We start from the raw sequence: 19,630 nt of genomic DNA, 5'->3' as shown, positions 1-19,630 counted from the left end.
AACACTGAGGAAACCCTCGGCAGCGACCACTGCATTGTCAATACCACAATCCGAACTCATCCTCTCTCCAAACCCACAACACAGGCCCTTCTCCCAGATTGAACAAAGTTCAGGCAAGATTTCGACAACACGACATTCATTATAGAGCAAGGGTACACCTCATGGTCCCAGCAGTTGGTTTCACACCTTCGCTCCTCCGAAACTCATATTCAGCTCTCGTAGATTATATCAGATGTGGACAACCACCTACTCCACCTATGGGAAGATCGGCACTGCCTCGTCCGCCAGTGACGCCAGCAGAAACATAACAGAAACCTTAAAGCTTGAATTGCTGAGCTCACCCAGCGAGCAGCGCGGCCCAGCACGCAGACTCTAAGTGGGTGGATAGGTGCAACATGGCAGTGTGTCAAATGTCCAGCCGAAACACATGGCGCTTCTTCCGCGCCCTCATTGATCCAACTCAGACCCATAGAGAAATACAAAAATACCTTCAGCGTGCAGTCTACATCTTCTCTGGCAATACTACACTACTCGCGCACCAACTCACGGATCAATATTTGCGCACCATACAGGACACCAGTGGGCAGGCGTACTCTTATGCAGGCTCTGAGAACGCTGGGCTTGATCAGCCGTTCTAGCTCCACGACCTATGGGCAGCCCTGGGCAAAATGAATTGTTAACTGTTTAATTTAACATCAGTGCAATATGGTGAGGAGATAGGCCACTCCCCATTGATAGGAAAACTGCAGTGGTCACATTCATACCAAAGGCCGGCAAAGCAATAAACACGGCCAACCTCCACCCCATCTCTGTTACCTCTTGTGTGGGCAAACTTATGGAGACGACTGTGCGGGACCGGTTGTCCCTTGAGACACAACGTGTCTTTGCGGACACCATATGTGGATTTCGCCCACACGCTGCCGCTCGCGCGCTCTCTCTCCGGGAAGTTTCCTCCTCCTCCCTCTTTGACCTGGACGCTGATCTAATCCGGCTTATACATTCAAAGATATCATAAATTACTACCAATTTGGCCATAGCCTTTACCCCCGCCCATGTAAAGGCCTTTCAAAGGCAGATGAGCGGCTCTTACTCTGCCTCTGCTGTGCCCGGCAGCTCTATAACACTTCGACCCTGCTTTCTCTGGCAGCTGCCAATACTGTGAGGTGGTGTCTTCAGACATCTACCACATAGTGTGGGCCTGCTTTCTAATCCAGCTATCCCCCCTCACCCCAATCCAACCCAGGAGGACTGGGAGGCGACCCTGCTCGGCTGCTCTGACCTGCAGGCCTAACAGGCCTTAGTCGGGCGAGCCCGGGTGGCGGCAAACGCCACTGGGGTCCCAAACTAGGGACCTACACTTAGTGTTTGTGAGGGTTGGTCTTCTCAAGGTCAGCTCGTGTGTAACCTCCTGTATTTGTATCTGATATAAATGTTTTCCACCACCACCTGTCCAGCTCCAATCTCGCGGCACAAGGAAAGCTCGGGCAGCGGCTTCAGCCAATGGGGTTCTGATCTGACGACCCGGCTAACCCCGCCCTTAACCTATAAACCACTTTCCCAAATAAATGTTTTATACTACAATGGACCCCGCCGGGGTGGCGCAGTGGTTACGACGCTCGACTACTGTTCCCAAGGACGCGGGATCGAATCCCGGCCTCGGCGGCGGCTTTTCGGTGGAGGCGAAAAGCAAGGCGTCCGTGTGTTGTGCGATGTCAGCGCACGTTAAAGAACCCCAGGTGGTCGAAATTTCCGGAGTCCTCCGCTACGGCGTCTCTCATAGCCTGAGTTGCTTTGGGACGTTAAACCCCACAAACCAACCAAACCAACCAACCTATACTACAATGAGTATGCCTCTGACAGGTGTCATTTGGCAGGTGACAGTTTGGAGGTGACATGTCATATGCCACATGAGTGGGGCGTAGTTGTGAGCGTGGCGTCAGCTTGTATTTGTGTAGCTTTTATTCTTGGCCAGCAAAGGTTTCGAGTTTGACGGGTTGACTTGTATAATCAGTTGGCTTATATGTAGCTTTTTATGGCGTCAGGTAGAATGGGGAAGGAAGGATACATACTCATAAACTTACACAACCTCATACATTTGCGACAAACACACCTACAGTCTTGTGCCCCATATCTTTTCAGTGCCTTTATAATGCGCCTCACAGAATATTAGCCATACTATAGACTATAACTATATGCAAATATGTTACAGAGAAGGGTTAGCATTTGATCAAGTTACAAAGCAGTAATTTCAATGTAGGAAATGGGATCTATGCAGTCAACATCTGATTCTTTAATTATTACTGGTGATATTGTCAGGAACATCGCAGTGCACTGATGAACATTATTTGCTATTATGGTTGAAGCAGGTTAAGAAGCTTCCATTTGGCTTGCTGTTATAGTTATGGGACCCACACACTTCTCTCAGCGGGGGTTCTTTGAAGCAGTTTTAACAAGGAAAAGAGGGAAGGTGCGTGTGTGTAAGAATTAACGCAGTATAGCTACACTTAATGCTGGTCAGTGTGCAGCACTTCTGTACATTATTGGCATAGCAAGGGTGATCCATCCTACCGGTTGCACCGGATCTGGCTTAATTATACCTTGGCTGTTACTATTACCTCCCTCGCAGGATGGCGTCGACCTCGCCAAAATTTATACGGCACGTGCGACTACTCACTCTGCCCCTGGCCAAGCTGAGGTGAGCTACCCCTGGTTATCAATATTGCCATCAGCCAGACTACACTGACTGCAAGAAAGGGGACTCTTCTTGGGCTGTGCCTTTTGGTCTTATCCCCATCCCTGTTGCTATTCACACACATCACTTGGTCTCTGCCGCCCCCAAGTGTACATCCACTTTGTTACCCTTAACTATTACTCCTTCGCATTGTATGCTTTTGCCATGCCCATTTATTCTTCTCTGTCTCGACTACATTTATTAATTCACGCACATTTTTCTGTCCCGTTTTGTTGTCATCCAGTGTATTAAAGTTGCACGCGTTTATTTCCCTTCTATTGTGTGCTTTTACTGCGTTTATTACTACCTGTGGGATACACCAGTTGTATACTCTTTCCTCTTGAGGGACATCGGTAAAAAACAGCTGTTCAACACCAGAGTGCCGACTGGGTGCTTTGCACCTCATCCTTATTCTAGTAATTTCACTTGCATGGTCTGCACCTGCAGCCTCAACCTGCTTTTAGTAGATTTACTAATTCGTACCTCCGATCCTTTGCTGTCTGTCCTAAAGTAGGGTTGTGCCCTTCTGAGCGTATTAAATACTTGCTTGCATTCTTTTTCTTTTTTTTTTTCATTTTTAATGGGGTCTCTGGTTGGGAACTGGGGGACTGCTGTACAACCCTGTGTACCTCTAACCCAGCCCATGGGTCCAAATGCAGTGCGCCCTCCCATGGACACCGTGCCTATCTGCAGTTTATGATCCCATTGATCTTGTCTGTGGGTGGGCCATTGCATTTGTTACAGACTTTTTATCTAGGATATCTGCATGAAAGGAGAGGCAACAAACAAATAGGAGGAAAAAAAATACAGCTGGTTTTTGTTACTCATCGCCATGTCTAAATATTCGTCAATGGAGCAGCGCTCTCAGACAAAGAATGCGAAAAGGACAGGCTGTCCTTTTTTGTCCGTTGTCGGTGCGCTCTGCTTCGTTGATATGAATCTTTACCAACTAGCCCAATTGGTTACTCTAGCATGCCTGGATATCAATGTAACATGCGCTACTGTTTCTAGGCTGCTGTCTAAAGCCTTTTTAAAGTAGGGTTGAAATGATGCATGTACTTGACTCAAGGCCAAACTTAGTTCTAAGCTCAGGCCTGAAAGTTGAATGCCATGGGAAAGAAAACCTTTCCTCTTGTAAGCTGGCTGAAAAATGAGGAAATTGAGAATAACAGTGGCAAAATGCAAATGTCATTTATTTGCCAAATGTCTGGCTGTTGTATACATGAATGCTGTTTGAAAGTCTACTTCTCATGGACTTTCAAGCATCATTCGTGGATACAACACACAGGTTGCCATGTCAATTGATAGGACAGAGCTTCATGACCAGTGAAATGATTGCAGCCTGAGCTTACAGTCACCCTCTAAAGTACTTCTGTCGGATGTGGCTAGTAGTAGTAATGGCTACATTGTTCTCTCTTGATGGAATTTTTTTAGAGCACCTTCTGCGTGCCATTTTTTCAGTCTCACTAGGTTGTTGTTGTGTATTATAAACTATATTTTTAAATCCTCACGTCAACCTGAGCATAAGCTAACCCAAGAGTTTCGTGTCTTGTATCCTTAAAGAAAAGGAAAACTGTTAGCTTAGACTGAAAAGCTCAACAGGTCACTGAAAGGTCAGCACAGTATGTTATCTGATAACATATATCTTATTTAACGTTTTTTACATGAAACAGATTGTTAGCTCACAAGGTTGGGAAAAATCATTTTGCCATGCACCTAGCTCTTTTTATGATCATTGTGAATGGTTGCTTTGGCTTATGCATTTTTTTTTTAATCAGCAAGGCCATAGAATTCCCTAACAAGATACACCAGTATATTGTGAGCTCGACATTTGAATTGCAAGCTTTACCTAATCACTTTCAGTGCTGGTTCGCAAAGCAGAGGGCTTTTACTCCTCCTGGGTGATTGCAACAGTTTAAATCTTTTTTTTTTTTTGGCTATGCCAGAGTGGGTGTATGTAATGCTTGTCAGTGGCCTGCCCGAGGTCATTTCCAGCTGGGGTCTGTTGACTGTCCCGCAGTGAGGAGCTGAAGCATGATCTCTCCCATGGGCTGACGGGGCGCAAGTCACTGCGCTTCTCCCACCGGCTCTCGTGTAGGCTCATCTCGGGACTCTGGATCCTCTACAGTAAGAAGATGAGGGCCATCAGAGGTAAGAAGAGGTTGTTGGCTGTGAATACCACCCTCCCCCTCCTTTGTGGCTGCTCACCACAGTAGCTCAGAGGTTAAGCCTCTTGGCTACTGAGGCCGGATGACCCAGCTGCAATCCTGGCCATGGGCATTGCATTCTGGTGGTCTTTGTGCCGTGTAATTTGAGTGCATGGTAAAGATTCTTAGATGGATGAAATTAATCTGGAGTCCTCCACTCACCTTTTTTCCCCTCATTTCTTTCACTTTCCCAAAAATGTGAAGTAATGAATTTTTTTTTTGTATACTAGTGTAATGCTGAGAACTGTGCCAGTTTTGTTACGATATATACGCGGCATATTTTCGGACTGCTCTATTATGTGGTTTAATGTCTGAAAAGAATTTATTGTGCTTTGGTGCAATATGCCAGTACTACCTCATCGAGTTTCAGTTTCTGGGTTGGGCATGGCCATAAACTGTATGAGGAGCTGTAATGCTATCTGGCCTTAAAACCTTTTGTCGCAGCTTTTCTCTTCCATCTGTGAAAAAAAACGAAAACTCAGCCTCAGTTCAGCTATTTCGCTTTTTGAGTTCCCGCTTATTAAGAGAGGGCTGGGAAACCTCCGTTATATGGAGTCCCAGTGGGCCGTTGGTGTGACGCATAGGCAGCTGCCACTATGCGGACGCTGTTAATTATTCTCAACAGCTGTGTTGTGGCAACTACCTCTGTGTAGACATTGTTAATTATTCTCAACATCAGCAATGTCTCAATTCTGCCCTGGTCTTAGCCGAAGCCGAGGATTGCCTGCGGATGCTGAACGAGGGGACGCGCATTCCAAGGGATTCCAATATCGAGTGAGCAACAAGGCTTCTTTTCCCACTGTCTCTGGGCCGCAGGGCTCTGGCTATGGCTCGCTTCAGGCAGATTTTATTGTAACACGGTGCAAGAAGACGAGGTAAAAGAAGGAAAAAAAAGGAACAGTCACTGCCAGTTCTCAGCTGAGATTTGATTAATGTTACGAAAGATATGTATTTGTTACCTATTTTAAGCCTGATTCAAGTACAACCATCCTCACTGAATCGCTTAAATGCATGCCACACTTCTTGAAAATCGTTTGCAGGTAGACAAACTTCACAGTTGTTGAATAGTAATGATGGTTTGCACATGCCTTTTTTTATTTAGTTTTCTTTTTAGCGCTCCCCACCCTTCGTGTGAATGCCTGGATTGCATAATTTGACGGGCATAATTGGCTACAGTTCCGCCTGCCCCGCACTTTGAGTATTGTTTTTTGATCTCTGGGAAGTGAGCGATAGTCCTGTAATGTATGTTAATGCATGCCGGGCGGGTCTTTGAGCTATAGAACACAGCGCTACTCAAGAATAATTTCATATGCACTATTTTATGATCTTTATTTAAGGAAACTCTTGTCGCAGTGTGAAACTTATACCAGCTATGAAACACTGTGAAAAAAACTTTATATATGACATATTCAATTTTAGGCAGCACTTTAATTTTAGGCAGCACTTTAAAAACTCTTTGAATAAAGCAGTTCAAGCCATTGCATATTTCTGTAGTGTGTGCGTGCATGTATGTGACAAAGAAATGCAAACGCGAAACCATTGAAGGCTCTCTTAAGGCGGTGATGTTTACAGAACGAAACATTTAATGCGCAGGATATTCTTCTTAGGTGAAATGTACACGTGTTGAACACATCTGACGGAGTGAGGCCAAGGCGGATGCAACTGCACTCTGACATCTTGTCCACAAACTTTGTGTGCTGGAAAATAGAACCATGTGCCTGCTCTGCATATAATATTGACTGCCGTCTAATCAGCACTGGGACTGATCATATGACTGAGCAGCAGACTGGCAGAGCATTTAATGCATGCACCAAGAGACGCGTTGCATTGTGCTCCAGTGGGCGAGGGAAATTTACTCTGTTAACTAGGCTGCTCATTCCCCCGAAGAAGGCGTGTTCACCCTTACCCGAACTGCATAGCTAGTGCAAAACAAAAGCATCTTGCAGTGAACTCTGGTTTGCCCTGTCTCGTTCCTGTTCAGAAGAAGAGGGCATGCATTTTCAGTTGACAGTGCCACTAATAGGAAGTGCGTACATTCCTGATCGGATTCGGAAAGATGCATCTTTGTGTCGTGCTGGAAAGAAAACTTCATTTTTCTGCTTGTGCTGCACTAATGCATGCTTTGATCCTAGCACTGAGGATAATGTTCAATGGCACAATCAATGGCACTGCGTGGAATCAGCTGGTGTGCAGTAAACCCTTTATACTTTGCCTTAGAAATGGTAAAACGATTATGCCATAAGGAGAACCTTGCTTGATTGTGTCGGTTAAGATAATTCCCATGCTTGATACTCATATGGCAGGGCTGAAGAGTTAAACGTGTATCTGGCTAAATAGGAAAACCTAAATTGTTGCATGTTGCCTGTAATAGCCCGCCCAGGGCTGACAGTATGAATAAATGAAATGAAAATGAAATGAAATGCAATCTACGTTAAATGCCACATGTTCAGATGAGCAGCATTGTAAATGTAGGATGGAATCAGTGCATGAGAGTGTTTGATAAAGCCTGGACTCCGCTTGCAGCCTGCCCAAGTCCAAGCGGCTGAAGAAAAATGGGGTGCCGGCTACTCAGGATGTGCCCGCTGACTTCGGCAAGTTGCCACCTGCCTGGGCCATTGCATTAGACAGCACTGTCTTCGCGGAGCAACTGGCTGGTGCGTGCGGTCAGACTTGAGCTATGGCAGGTTGTGGCAGGTTGGGCAGTCATGAGTTTCACAAAGGGTGGAGGGTGCCTTTGGAACAAGGCCACCAAGTTACACGTGCGACTTGTCAGTCATCATTGGGAGCCTGATTGTGCCCACTGCATTACAGAGGCCTCCGTCATGTCTTTTCAATAACCTGGTCGTGTGCCAGCTGTGGCCATGTAATCACCACAATCCTAAACCTTCTTATCTCATTTTCCCATTTCACCTTAAGCTGTCCCCTGCTACATTCACCTAGCCTTCCCTTGGAATCCAGCAGTTACCTTAAACGACCACCGGTTATCTTGCTTTCACATTGCTTTTCTTGCCCAGCCCAATCCTTCCTGATTTTGAATACAATGTCAGTAACTCATGCTTTTTCCATGACACGCCGTGCCTTCTACCCGTCTCTTTACGCTACACCCATCATTTTCCTTTCCACAGCTGTCTCGGTTAACCTCAGTTCATGTTGACGTATTTAGGGGAGCTTCCACATTTTTGCCCTGTATGTGAGTGGCAATAAGTTGCAGTTCTTGTATAGTGTCATTTTGAAAGCTGCTTATAGACTTCTATTGATCTCTCCAAGTGTGTCACCCAAATGCGCTCTATCTTGTTCTCACACGCTTAGTTATTTTATTTTGCCGGCATAACTTGGGAACACCCAATGAGCAGACACCCAGCACCCTCACTGATGTCTGTGGGGAGACTTGCGCGTGGGGATGTGTCTCCCAAGCCGGTTGTGAGCAACCGCCAGAAGCACTTTTTAAAAATTATTCGTAAATTATCGGCTCCACGCAAGGCTTTCAAGTTTGACTCAAACACTTGCAAACATCACCTCTATGGATTTCTTGCAATTATAACTTTCTGCAGTTAGCATTTAAAGGGTTCTTTAAAGCTCATACCAAAATCAGAGCTGATAGTTACGAAGTCTGCAGAGCCTGTATACGATTTCGCACTACCATTTCCCACAACTCATATATTTCCCTTAATTCACACCATTTCTCTTAACTCAGTAGCTAAAACGTTTATTTTCTGAGTTGCTTCATTTACTCATGAGCAATGTGTGTTATTTATGCAATAGTCAGCAAGTTGCATTTATAATTATTTCACCCGTGCTTTTTTTAGACCTTGGTTGAATTTAGCTGAGATGCCTGAATAGTGGAGAAGGGATGTGTGTTCGGTGCAAGAAGGAGGATTATGCAATATGCAAAGTTCATATAGAGGTAGTTGATGCGGCATTTTTGAAGAAGTAACAAAAAAGAAGGGAAGAAACCATCATTTGTATCATATCGAAAAGCGATGATATCGGAACATGCCTCGGCAAATTTCTTTTTCTACAAGAGTTTTCTGCATTTTTTTTTTTTGTGGATAAATGTATTGGTTGTGCGTTTTCTTCATTAAACCCTAATTTGCGAATCACCACTTATAGCTCCATTTGGTACTTTATCCTTTGTTTGCTGACTTTTGTTTTTTTTTATTCCTTAGTGAGCGTGATCGGTATGCGTAGTAGGGAGAATACTGAAGCAGAGCAGTTTGTAATTTGATGGAACAAACCAGTATTTCTAGTACCTTGCTGAAATAGTGTCAAAAAGACAATTTGAACAATGATTCGGAACAGGACAGGTACTGTTGTGTTTTAGTTCTCTGTGCCTCTCTCAAGCATGCATCCTATCTCCTTCACACTAGAATGTTGAAAAGATCCAAGAGCACGATCAATGCTCCACGGACCGGCCTTCCAGTTAGGCATACTGGCTTTTTCGAGTGTTCCCTAACAGTTTCTGGTCCCGCATAACTGTGTCGCTTGTCAACATTTGTAGCTGGGAATACTCTTGCAGAGGAGGAAGCAGTTGTCCAGCGAGCTGCCATTACAGTGGATCGTGCGAGCATCACGCTCCCTGAGGAGGTTCCCCTACATTCAGTCCGCCTGGAGGACGAGGAGGACAGGGAGGCCCTCATCGCTCATGGGGTATGTGCCGTGAGTGCATTCATAAAGGCGATGCTGATTAGTTGAGTGCACATTGTAATTAAGCCTAATTGAAATAATTAAAAAGCTGCTCTTTGAATCAGCTTTTAATTGTTCCTCCTTTCCTGGTACTGAAAGAAATAAAGCGTTATTATTACTGTTATTATTAAAGGGGGTACAAGAAGTCACGGCCTTGGTACCGGCATGCATTTTGGATGCATAAAAAGGTCCTGCAGAGGCATCTAGTTGGTGCTGAATGAAGTAAAATTGTAATCCTCTCCACTCACTGGTAACTATCAGTACAAAGGTATGAAGGAGGCTAGACGTGCCAGTAAGAATATAAGAGAGAACTGTTGCTAGAATTGATGGAAAAGGTTGTTCCGAGAATGGTGATAGTGTTCTCCCAGAAATTCAAGAACAAGGTGGAAGAGAAATAGATGTCATAATGGGTGCCTCTCCCAGCATCATGCAAGGCAGAGAGCTATTAAGCACGGTGAGGTGTACCGATGGACGATAGGATTGTGCGCCCTACATTTGAAAATGGAATGGAGCAAACTACTGATGTAGGAGCATGTTAGTGAGTTGGCGTTATAAGCATAGAAGAGGAATTGAGGGCCGAGCTTGAGAAGAGGCAGTCGCTTTAACCAAGGACGGCATTCACATACTAGTACTGAATGACAGCCTGCCCAAAATTATTGCAGAGGTTGAATAAGGGGATGGAAAACTGTCAAATTGTCTTGGTAAACAAAACTTCCTTGAGAAGTACTATACCATCAATATCTTGAACTTCACCAATAAGATTAAACTAGCAGAGCTATGATACCTAATCACTATAAGCATATGATAAACAACGTAACAAACTATGTAATGTTAAAAGGACTTGGCATACTCTACGAGTGAAGGATGCATCAAAGTCAGAAAAGGAAAAGTTTGCACGACAGAATTGAGCTGTGCATAATAGGTTACAAGTAGGGCTATGGCATTAGTTATTTAAACATGGCAATTGCAGTGATGAAATCTGCACAGATTTTATTGCAGGATGAAATATAATCATAACATAAGTGTAACAGAGGCAAATGATGTAAAGTGATTGATATTCTGAGATTAACAAGTAAAAAAGCTTTGCAGGTAATAAAAAAGGGAAAAAAGGAGTAGATAAGGATTATTTAACTGCAGATTTATTGAAGGATTTATTAAAGGAAGATTTATTAAAGAGGGTGTTTGTGGATGCTTTCTTGGAGTTGATTGCAGCCTATCTCAAATCAACTGTTGCATCCCATGATGGAATATTGTATGTACAAAGGAGTGGTGTATGCATAGGTTCAAAAGTTGCACCTGCACTGAGCGATGTGTACCTAGCCGCTTATGACAGAAGGATTCTGACGGCTATGAAAGATAAAGGCATTGTAAAGATTGTTCGTTACGTTGACGACTTTTTGGTATTGTGTGGTTTAGAGAAAGTAAATGAGACTGATCAACTAAAAGACATAGCACTGGGTGTGTTTGAAAAAAGTTGCCCTTATAAGATTCACCTGGGAACTTCCAAAGCAAGGTGCTTGCACTTCCTGGATTTCAGTCTCGAATTCTTACCAGAACACTTATGTTGGACTTACCAGCCCAGAGCGAATAAGCAGTTTCTTCCGTATACATCCCAGCATTCAAAGACAGTAAAAAGAGGCGTTGCGAAGGCTGCATTGACGTCGGCTGTCAACAAATCATGCCACCACCGTGTCAAAAAAAGTTTTCTAAGCCAGACTGAGAGGCTTCTGGAGGCAGGGTGTCCTGAGTATTTGCTGTGTAGCATAATAGAAAGCATTGTCCTGCCAATCAAGCGGAGGATTCGAAAAGAAGACTTTACTCAAAGAAATAAGTGGTCAGTGGTACCATATATATGCATGGATTCACCCATAATTGAATGAAAATTAGTCAAAGACACGGCATCCGGGTTATTCCAACGGCACCAAACAGAGCTAAAGGGATGTGTGTGCGGGTTAACAACCAGGACTTCAAGTCTGGATGCAAAACTTCGCACCAGACTAGGTACTCCAAGCTATGGCAGTTTTGGACAAGTCTGGCACTAATCTCGCGGTTTACTGCAATGACTGCGTTGTTTGTAGAGACCAAAAATGTCCAGCTGACCTTCACAGTATTAAGGTTATGAAAAGGATGAAGGATAAGTTAGCAAGAGAAATTTATGAAGTATATGCAATCAGTGATTCGGGAGACTAATGTGTCAGTATGCCTTCAGTGGTACTGTTCAAGAGGGAATTAGAATTTCTGCGCACACTGGCTGGACGTTAAAGACAAGGAAGAAGTTGTCTGCAGACGTCAAGTGAAGGGAGAAGATGTGCGGGTTTTGGTCAATGTAGTTGTCAGTGCAGCGTTGTCCTTGTGTTTGTGTGTGCTTCTTATGTTTTGTGTTGTTACCTGCTCCGCTGCCTTCTTCTAAGAGACACTAGATATGCTTGCTACATGCAATTCTATCATGACCTAGAATATCCTTGTAGCATGTTGGATTATTATTCCAGAAGAAACAGAACATCAGGCAAGTAAAATATTATAAGCCTAGTACAGTAAAATGTATATTCCTAAGAGGATAATCTTGCGAGGAACAATTTGAGGGACATTTTAGCTCTTCCGCCTTTGAAGGAATGACAGCATTACGACAGCATTAGTGGCTTTTGTCCCATGTCCCAGTTTGTGTATGTATGTATGTACATTATACTGCTTGCCTAATCACTAGTCCCGTAATCTATGCCTCTATTGTCTCACGCATACTTATTGGCCTATAGACGAAAGCTGCCACATTTGGTAGAAGGCCACCTGACAGATATAAAGCTCAAGCTGTGCAAACGTGCCTGCTTACCCTAGAAGTAGCTTATCTGATTCAGAATGCAAGGGTCCTGGAGGGTTTCACTCCCTTCTCTCTTAATGACAGAAGCCCCGAGTTGGCAACTTGTGCCAAATAGGCCATGTCACGTGGTCATGGGACGTCGTACAGTGCTACAGTCAAATCTCGATATAACGAATCCCGCGGGACCGCACGAAATCATTCGTTATTTTGAAATATCGTTGTAATGAAAAATCTGCGATTTAAGCCAGTGGTCAAACCTAGGTATGAAAATGATGTGCCTTGGCAGTAGGCACACGTGTGAACAAGCAAAACCTCAAATTTGCACTAACTTCAAAGCCGATTTATTTAAAAATGGATCGGTTATTTTCTTCTCCCGCGTGCAGCAAACACGATCACGTACAACATTATGCCACAACAGCACATACACTTTCAACTTTGTGCATGACTGCACCGAGCGATGAAAGTATGGGCTGTGTCCAGTGCAAAAAAAATCAGAGTTCGATATAACCTCATCTTCAGTGCTCCCTGAAGCTTGAAAATCTTGTCTCGGTCTTTCAAAACGATCGCAGCGGTCAATGGGGCAATGCTCTAGCTGTCTGCAGAGGCCGATTCGCTTTTTTTCCTGTTTCAATTTCTTTCAGTGAAAGCTGCGTTCCTATTTTCTCGGCACTTCGTTGACTGCAATCACCATTAGGTTTCGCACAAACTTGGCAATAAGATAACCCGAGAAAAAAAAAAAAAGAAAGTAACGTCCCGCAAGTGAGAATGGCATGACGGCCGAACGGCACCCAACACGGGAAAAAAGGCAGGCGGTTAGGCCTGCTTGCTACTGCGTAATAAATCGCAGCTTTGTGGGGGCGCTAGGAGTTGGCACCAGATATGCTGATGATGATAGGTACAGCTCATGAGCCATGGCGCTTTTTTTTTTTTTGTTCACGGGAGAGTTGCAAACTGCGACGCTATTAATTTTAGACGAATTCATTATACTGATGTTTCTAGATTATAGAAGGAAAAATAAGATACGTATGTTATTCTGAAATATACATTATTTTGAAATTTGTAATTCTGAAATAGTTTTACATTGAAAACAGGAATTCTGGGGATTTTATAAAGATTCGTTAATTTGAAAAATACATTGATATGGTGTTCTTAGTAACGAGATTTCACTGTACAGTCATTTGATACCCGGCCATGTCAGCTGGCAGCAGCCGTTACCTGCAAAAACCAGGTTCTTGGCTTTTCGCTCAGAGTGCCCACGACATCGATGCCGGATTTTCTGGCAGACGGGACCTTTAACGCTATCGCATTAATAAAGATAAGAAAAAGAGTAATTGGAATTGATGGTAGCACAGTTGAGACCAATTGGTTCCAAATGTGGGGTCTGTTGGAATTAAGCCTTTTCTGACTGGGTAACCTCGCCTAGAGGCCGGTTGTTACTAGTAGGGTCTGGTTGAAGATGTTGCCTGGCCTCCATTTTCCTCGTAGAGATAGTTGCATGCGCACTTGACTGCCTGCTGCAGCACAGCAGAAGTGTACAGTGTGGTCTATTGGTGCCCCACATGGCTATGAAGCCGAGCTTTTGGATCGTACCAGTTGCGAGACTCCGCTTCAAAAAATGACTAGTTCTAATACGCAGTTTTTTGGGTGCCTATGGATTGTCGTGGCATCTATAAATGGTCCATAAACACAATGTCCCTAAAAGCTTTCTGCTATTGCCGTCATTGCCTTTTGGAAACCACATTTTTCTTTCTTCTTTTTCATTTTAATTAACTCTACATCTGTTATGTCTAAGAGTTTTTGCTACTGCGACTCTTCAACTTATCCTATATTTTAGGTGGTCGTGCATTTATCAAAAATCTGATAGTTTGCAACTTACGCACGGTTTCCTTTAATGGCTGCGGTCGTCGCCACTACTATTCGTAAACATCCAAATTTTGACCACTTAAATCTACCGCTCAAACCTAAACCTAACCTGAAGTGTACATGCAGCTGTATGGTACAGGTAACAGTGTCTGTGTAGTCTTTTCACAACTGGCAAGGGGACAACTTACATTCGAGCTGACTTACAAGCGTGTAAATGTGTACAAACCATTTGTACTCTGCTCATATCTCTTCCTCAGATTCATGCTAGTCATGGGAACTATGCCAGTAGTGGCACTTGGGAGTGGCTGCAAGGGTCTCTGATCGACTCGACCTCCTGCAGTGAGGTGCTGGCAGATTCGCATGTGCCTTGAACAGGCCGTTTGGAACCGATACGTATAGAAGTGGAATCCAGTTGTTCCCATTTGGTAATCACTCGATCCTTATGGTTTCATTGAAGAGTCTGAGCCAGTGTCCACGGGCCCTTTTCGATTGCGATTGAGCGCCGTCCTCGTGCCTTGTAAAATGAGCAGTCGTCTGGTGTGCTGTGGGGCCGTTCATGTATCATGGAGAAGGAGGTTTGGGGACGTGCTGCCAAACTGTCGGGGAGTGCACGGTGCGCCGCTGCGGTTCCTCCAACGCTAGCTGATCAGTGGTCGGTGTCTCTCCTCACCACACAGCTGGAAGGAGGAGAAGAAGAAGGTGGGGACATAATAGAGGAGCTGGACAGGCTGTTGGCACTGAGGGACGAGCAGGAAGTGCCCCTCCAGGAAGAAGCAGCCCCTCCGGCCGCTGTGGGAGAGCCCATCTCGCCCATTGCCAAGGTCGACGACCTCCTCCCGACCAGGTACGTGACCACCGAGTTTCTAGCTCCCAGGCTGTGTGATCTGATGTTGGGATGGAGTGATGGGGGGTGGGGGTGAGGATGCTGTGATTGCCACTGCTGTTCAATGTGCTCTTTGAACCTACTGTCATTGTTACGATTACCCTCCTGCGACTGCCTCCCTCCCTTTTGGTATTCCATTTCTTTGCTAAGCGCTTTCTCTACTTTACCCCATGTCAAAAGAACCAACTTGAAGAAGTTGAAGAGCACAGGGTGACACTGGACTTTATTATATCGCATACGTGGATCAGTTCAGTAGCGATCCTGGACATGCGCACATGGGGTATAATTTGCAGGGGAAGGAAATGAAAACAAGCAAAGACACCACTCCAGTTGTAAATCACTGGTCATGTACTGCCACCTTTATTTCCTCTTGACTTGGTGCTGATGCCAACTTGTTTTCACATGTCACTCACAGGGTGCGCACAGGTCCTTGAAAACCTTGAAAACCCTTGAATTTGATAATTTCGTTTTCAAGGCCCTTGAAAATCCTGGAATTGCTGCTCCTTGAAAATCCTTGAATTCCTAGCTTACTGCATGCAAATGGTTATTAATCAGAAAAAACGCGGTTAAAATATTTGTATTTTCAATATTGTGTTTCAGTATCTGCATTTCAGGCCAACATCCAATCCAATATAGCCAACATCCAATCCGATTTTGCCACTCTGTTATGGTGGTTGACGACATTGCATTTTTACGTCGGCTCTGCACCAGACTTGTTGCTGCTGAAGCATCCGACTGCAAATCAAATGCCTGAGAAATGCAAATTTCAAGGTGCGTGGCTTCACAACGACTCTTACAAAGACTGGATTGCACCAGATATGACGAGTGAACATCGTGCAAGATGCAGGCTTTGCAGCAAGACCTTCGATATCACCACCATGGGCGAGTTAGAGTTAAAGAGCCATATGAAGAGTGTCATGAAGATTGCAGCCAATAGCTTGGTGCGAAAGTATTAAGTTCCAAGTACGAGCCAACAATCGTCCATCCCACCTCCTTCGCAATCGGGAAAGCTAGACGATGCTTACAAGGCACACGAGCCGGTGACGAACGCAGAGATTCTGTGGACTTTGAAGGTTGTCACATTGCATTTCTCTATCGGTCATCATCGAAAGCAGGCCAGCTATTCCAGCGTACGTTCGCGGACAGTGACATGGCCAAAGCGTTTTCTTGCGGACAGAAAAAATGTGCCTACGGGACGTGCCATAGTCTGAGGCCCTTCTTTTTATCTGCTTTGCAGTAGGAGATAAAAGATTGTGATTACTACTTGGTACTCTTCAACGAGTCCACGAACGACCATTTCCAGTGGAAACAAATGGATGTTCACATCTGGTCTTGGAATTCGTCTCACAAGGTAGCAACGAGGTATTATACCTCGTGTTTATGAGGCACTCGACATCCAAGGAAAGCTGCTGAGTGCGCTCGAGCCTTTCCCTCTTGAGGAAATTCTTCAGATTTCAATGGATGGTCCCAATGTTAACCTTAAGTTACCAAGAATTTCCAAGAGCATCTGCAACAAGCATACCAAGTTCAATGTCTGGACATTGGGACCTGTGGCCTCCACACCATGCACAACGCCTACTTGGCAGGTGTTACAGTAAGTAAGTGGGGAGTTGACTGTTTGCTCTTCAGTTTGAGCGCACTTTTCCAAGGTTCTCCTGCAAGGTGGGAAGACTTCTCAGCAGTTACCGGTCAGGAGACTTTTCCCCTGAACTTTGTTGGCCACCGGTGGTTGGAGAATGTCCCTATGTGATATTAAGAAGTTTATTGCAGCTTCGAGGAAGAAGGAAGTAAGCCCCCCAAAATGTGGATCATTTCACAACTTGTGCGAGTTTGCCAGTGATGTCTTACATCTAGCATAGCTTCAATTTGCACAAGGTGTGGCCATGACCCTCAAGCCATTCCTCACTGAGTACCAAACGGATCAACCCATGGTGTTCTTTCTTGCAAGGGACTTGAAAACAGTAGTCAGGAAGCTACTGACGAAGTTTCTGAAATGCTCAGTCTTGTCTTCAGCAAGAGGAGTCACTGGTCTGCTGACGGTGGACATTGAAAGTACCGAAGAACCACACTCCGCATGAAAAGGTGGATGTAGGCCATGCCGCTAAACAGACTGTCAGGAAAACTAAAGAAATCCAGAAGGACATGTTCCAGTTCCGCATGGAATGCAAACACTTGTTGATCAGTGGTACAAAGAAAGTGCTTGAGAGAAGCCCACTGAAGTTCTCAACCGTTAGGAGCTTGTCCTCTCTGGACCCTCGACAAATGTGTACTAAACCGGATGAGTGCCTGGCTGGCTTCAGAAGAGTGTTGGATGCCCTCATTACAGCAGGCAGAATGTCTGAGCACCAAAGAGACACTGTACTGGGGGAGTACCCAGAGTTCCTGCAGGAAGAGATGCATAATGTGCGAATGTTTGAGAATGTAAACAGGTTGGACGAGTTCTTGTTTCAGCTGATGAAGTTTAATTTATCATATGGGGAACTTTGGAAAGTTGTCAAGCTTTTGCTTGTGCTCAACCACGGGCAGGCCACTGTGGAGCGAGGGTTTAGTGTGAACCGCCAGGTTGCCGCAGAAAACCTGAAGGACCTCTCGTATATTTCGCAACATATTGTATGCGACGCTGTGGACAAGGCAGGGGGCGTTCTTAACGTACCTTTTACAAAAGACCTAAGGACTGCTGTATCAGCTGCCCGGCAGCAGTATGCTGCACACCTGGAGGCAGTAAAAAAGAAGCAATGTGATGATGTCAGGGAATCAGAGGCGCTGCATTGACGAAGAGATCGACACAATGAAAAATAAATAGAAAAAGAAACTCGAGGCAACATCTGACCTCCAGGCTTCAGCAGATACGTGTGCTGAAAAGGCAGAGGCAGCTAATTATCTGAAGTACATTGTCAGATCCAATAGTCTCAGGAAGGCTGCACTAAGCAAGACTGAGGAACTGTGTAGTCTCAACGAGAAGATTCATTAAAAGCGGCAGGAGCTCCCCTGAGGTTGCCATTAGCAGTTTTGCAGAATGGATTGCTCTTCGACATTGGTGCAATGTATTGCAGGGTGTTTTTCACAACGGGTCATTTTTTTTTTTATTATGTTGGCTTAATGCAATACTGGCTTTATTATGTTGACTGCAATACGAGCTGTTCCTTGAAATGTCTCTTTTTCGATTTTGTTCAGTAAAATTGGTACCTGATATTGAAAGCTGCTGCATGTAGCATTGTGTTGAGTCCTTGAAAATACTCCAACTGGGCCTTGAAATTCCTTGAATATCCTTGAATTTGCCCATTCTGAATCTGTATGAACCCTGCACTCATCATCAGGCACTTGTCATTGGTGGAACGTGCCTTACCTGCCTCGGCTTCACATCAGCATGTGGGCACAGCCAGGTACAACTGGGAGCACTCGCTTGATGCTCTTTTTGGCTTCGGCTGTGGGTGCACTGTTTGATGCATGTGTTTGCAACCAGGAATGACCTGCGGGTGCCATCACATTGCTGATGGGAAAAACATCTTCATTTTTAGGTGCATTAGGAAACCTGTTTCATTTGCCTTAATTCATTTCATCAAACGTTGGAAAAAAACCTTCTCGTGCTTCCACATTAAATATATATTCTTGGTTGAACCTGGCAAGGAGCAAGTTGCTGGTCATCCCCGTACTCCATTTCGGCTCTGTTCGTTGTACTACATGAGATGATTCGACGGAAGCGCCTCTTTTGTTTGTAATAAGCAAGCGTTTGTTATAGGTGACAGTTACTGTATGCAAGTAATTTCTAAGATACGTTATGCATTATGGAATCTACATGCAATCATCCAGCTGGAAGAAGTGTCAGAGCCAGAGCAGAGGGAAACCACCTCAGGGAGTCCCAGCTTACGTACTTACTATTTCTTTTATTTGCAGCATACTGCTATGGTGAAGTTCAGGTAAGTGTTGCAGACAATGTGAAAAAAAAGTATACTAGAGGCATTGCAATGCTTTGCAAAGCATAACAGGTCATGGTGTCAGTGCATAGAAAGGTTCTCAAGCAAGATGGTGCCTCGAGCATTACAAAATGCGCAAAAGAATAACAAATTGAAGCGAATGCAGTGTGTGAAAAAAAAGAAATTTGCATGACAGAATTGAAATGAGGGATAGTTCTGTTTATTCATTTGACTGAAAGCAGCCAGCTAGCTAGTTTGCTGCCCTTTTGGTAAGAAATCGAAAACTGCTTGTCAAGGTTGGTGAGGGAGAAAAAAATAGTGATAGGCAGCTTTGTTGCTGGAAGCAGGTAAATGTGGTAAAAAAATGAATAGCTGATATACAGTAAAAGCTCGTTAATTCGACTCCCGTTAATTTGGAAAATCGGATAATTCGACCTTCACGCCTGGTCCCCAGAATTATGTATAGGAGTTTATGGGACGAAACTCTCGTTAATTCGGACGGATTTGACCGCACAACGGATAATTCGGACAACT

General features: G+C 44.5%; 1 protein-coding gene and 1 pseudogene across 5 annotated transcripts in view; one reads left to right on the top strand and one right to left on the bottom strand.

Annotated features, from left to right (window-relative positions):
- Positions 1-19,630, bottom strand: part of LOC146189281 (allatostatin-A receptor pseudogene) — a 92,967-nt pseudogene that overhangs the window by 31,418 nt on the left and 41,919 nt on the right. The gene's annotated exons all lie outside the window — the stretch shown is intronic.
- The window catches only part of LOC146189282 (uncharacterized), a 51,911-nt gene that overhangs the window by 2,985 nt on the left and 29,296 nt on the right, over positions 1-19,630 (top strand). The window contains exons 2-7 of the mRNA XM_084605224.1: positions 2,627-2,695; positions 4,752-4,882; positions 5,646-5,712; positions 7,462-7,592; positions 9,455-9,585; positions 14,977-15,143. Coding sequence (XP_084461350.1) covers positions 2,627-2,695; positions 4,752-4,882; positions 5,646-5,712; positions 7,462-7,592; positions 9,455-9,585; positions 14,977-15,143 — 696 coding nt within the window. The remainder of the gene's footprint in view (positions 1-2,626; positions 2,696-4,751; positions 4,883-5,645; positions 5,713-7,461; positions 7,593-9,454; positions 9,586-14,976; positions 15,144-19,630) is intronic.

The sequence above is a fragment of the Amblyomma maculatum genome, chromosome 5 (genome assembly GCF_055883805.1).
Source record: "Amblyomma maculatum isolate TAMU_Amacu chromosome 5, ASM5588380v1, whole genome shotgun sequence".
Taxonomy (NCBI): domain Eukaryota; kingdom Metazoa; phylum Arthropoda; class Arachnida; order Ixodida; family Ixodidae; genus Amblyomma; species Amblyomma maculatum.
This window is presented reverse-complemented; position numbering and strand designations above follow the sequence as displayed.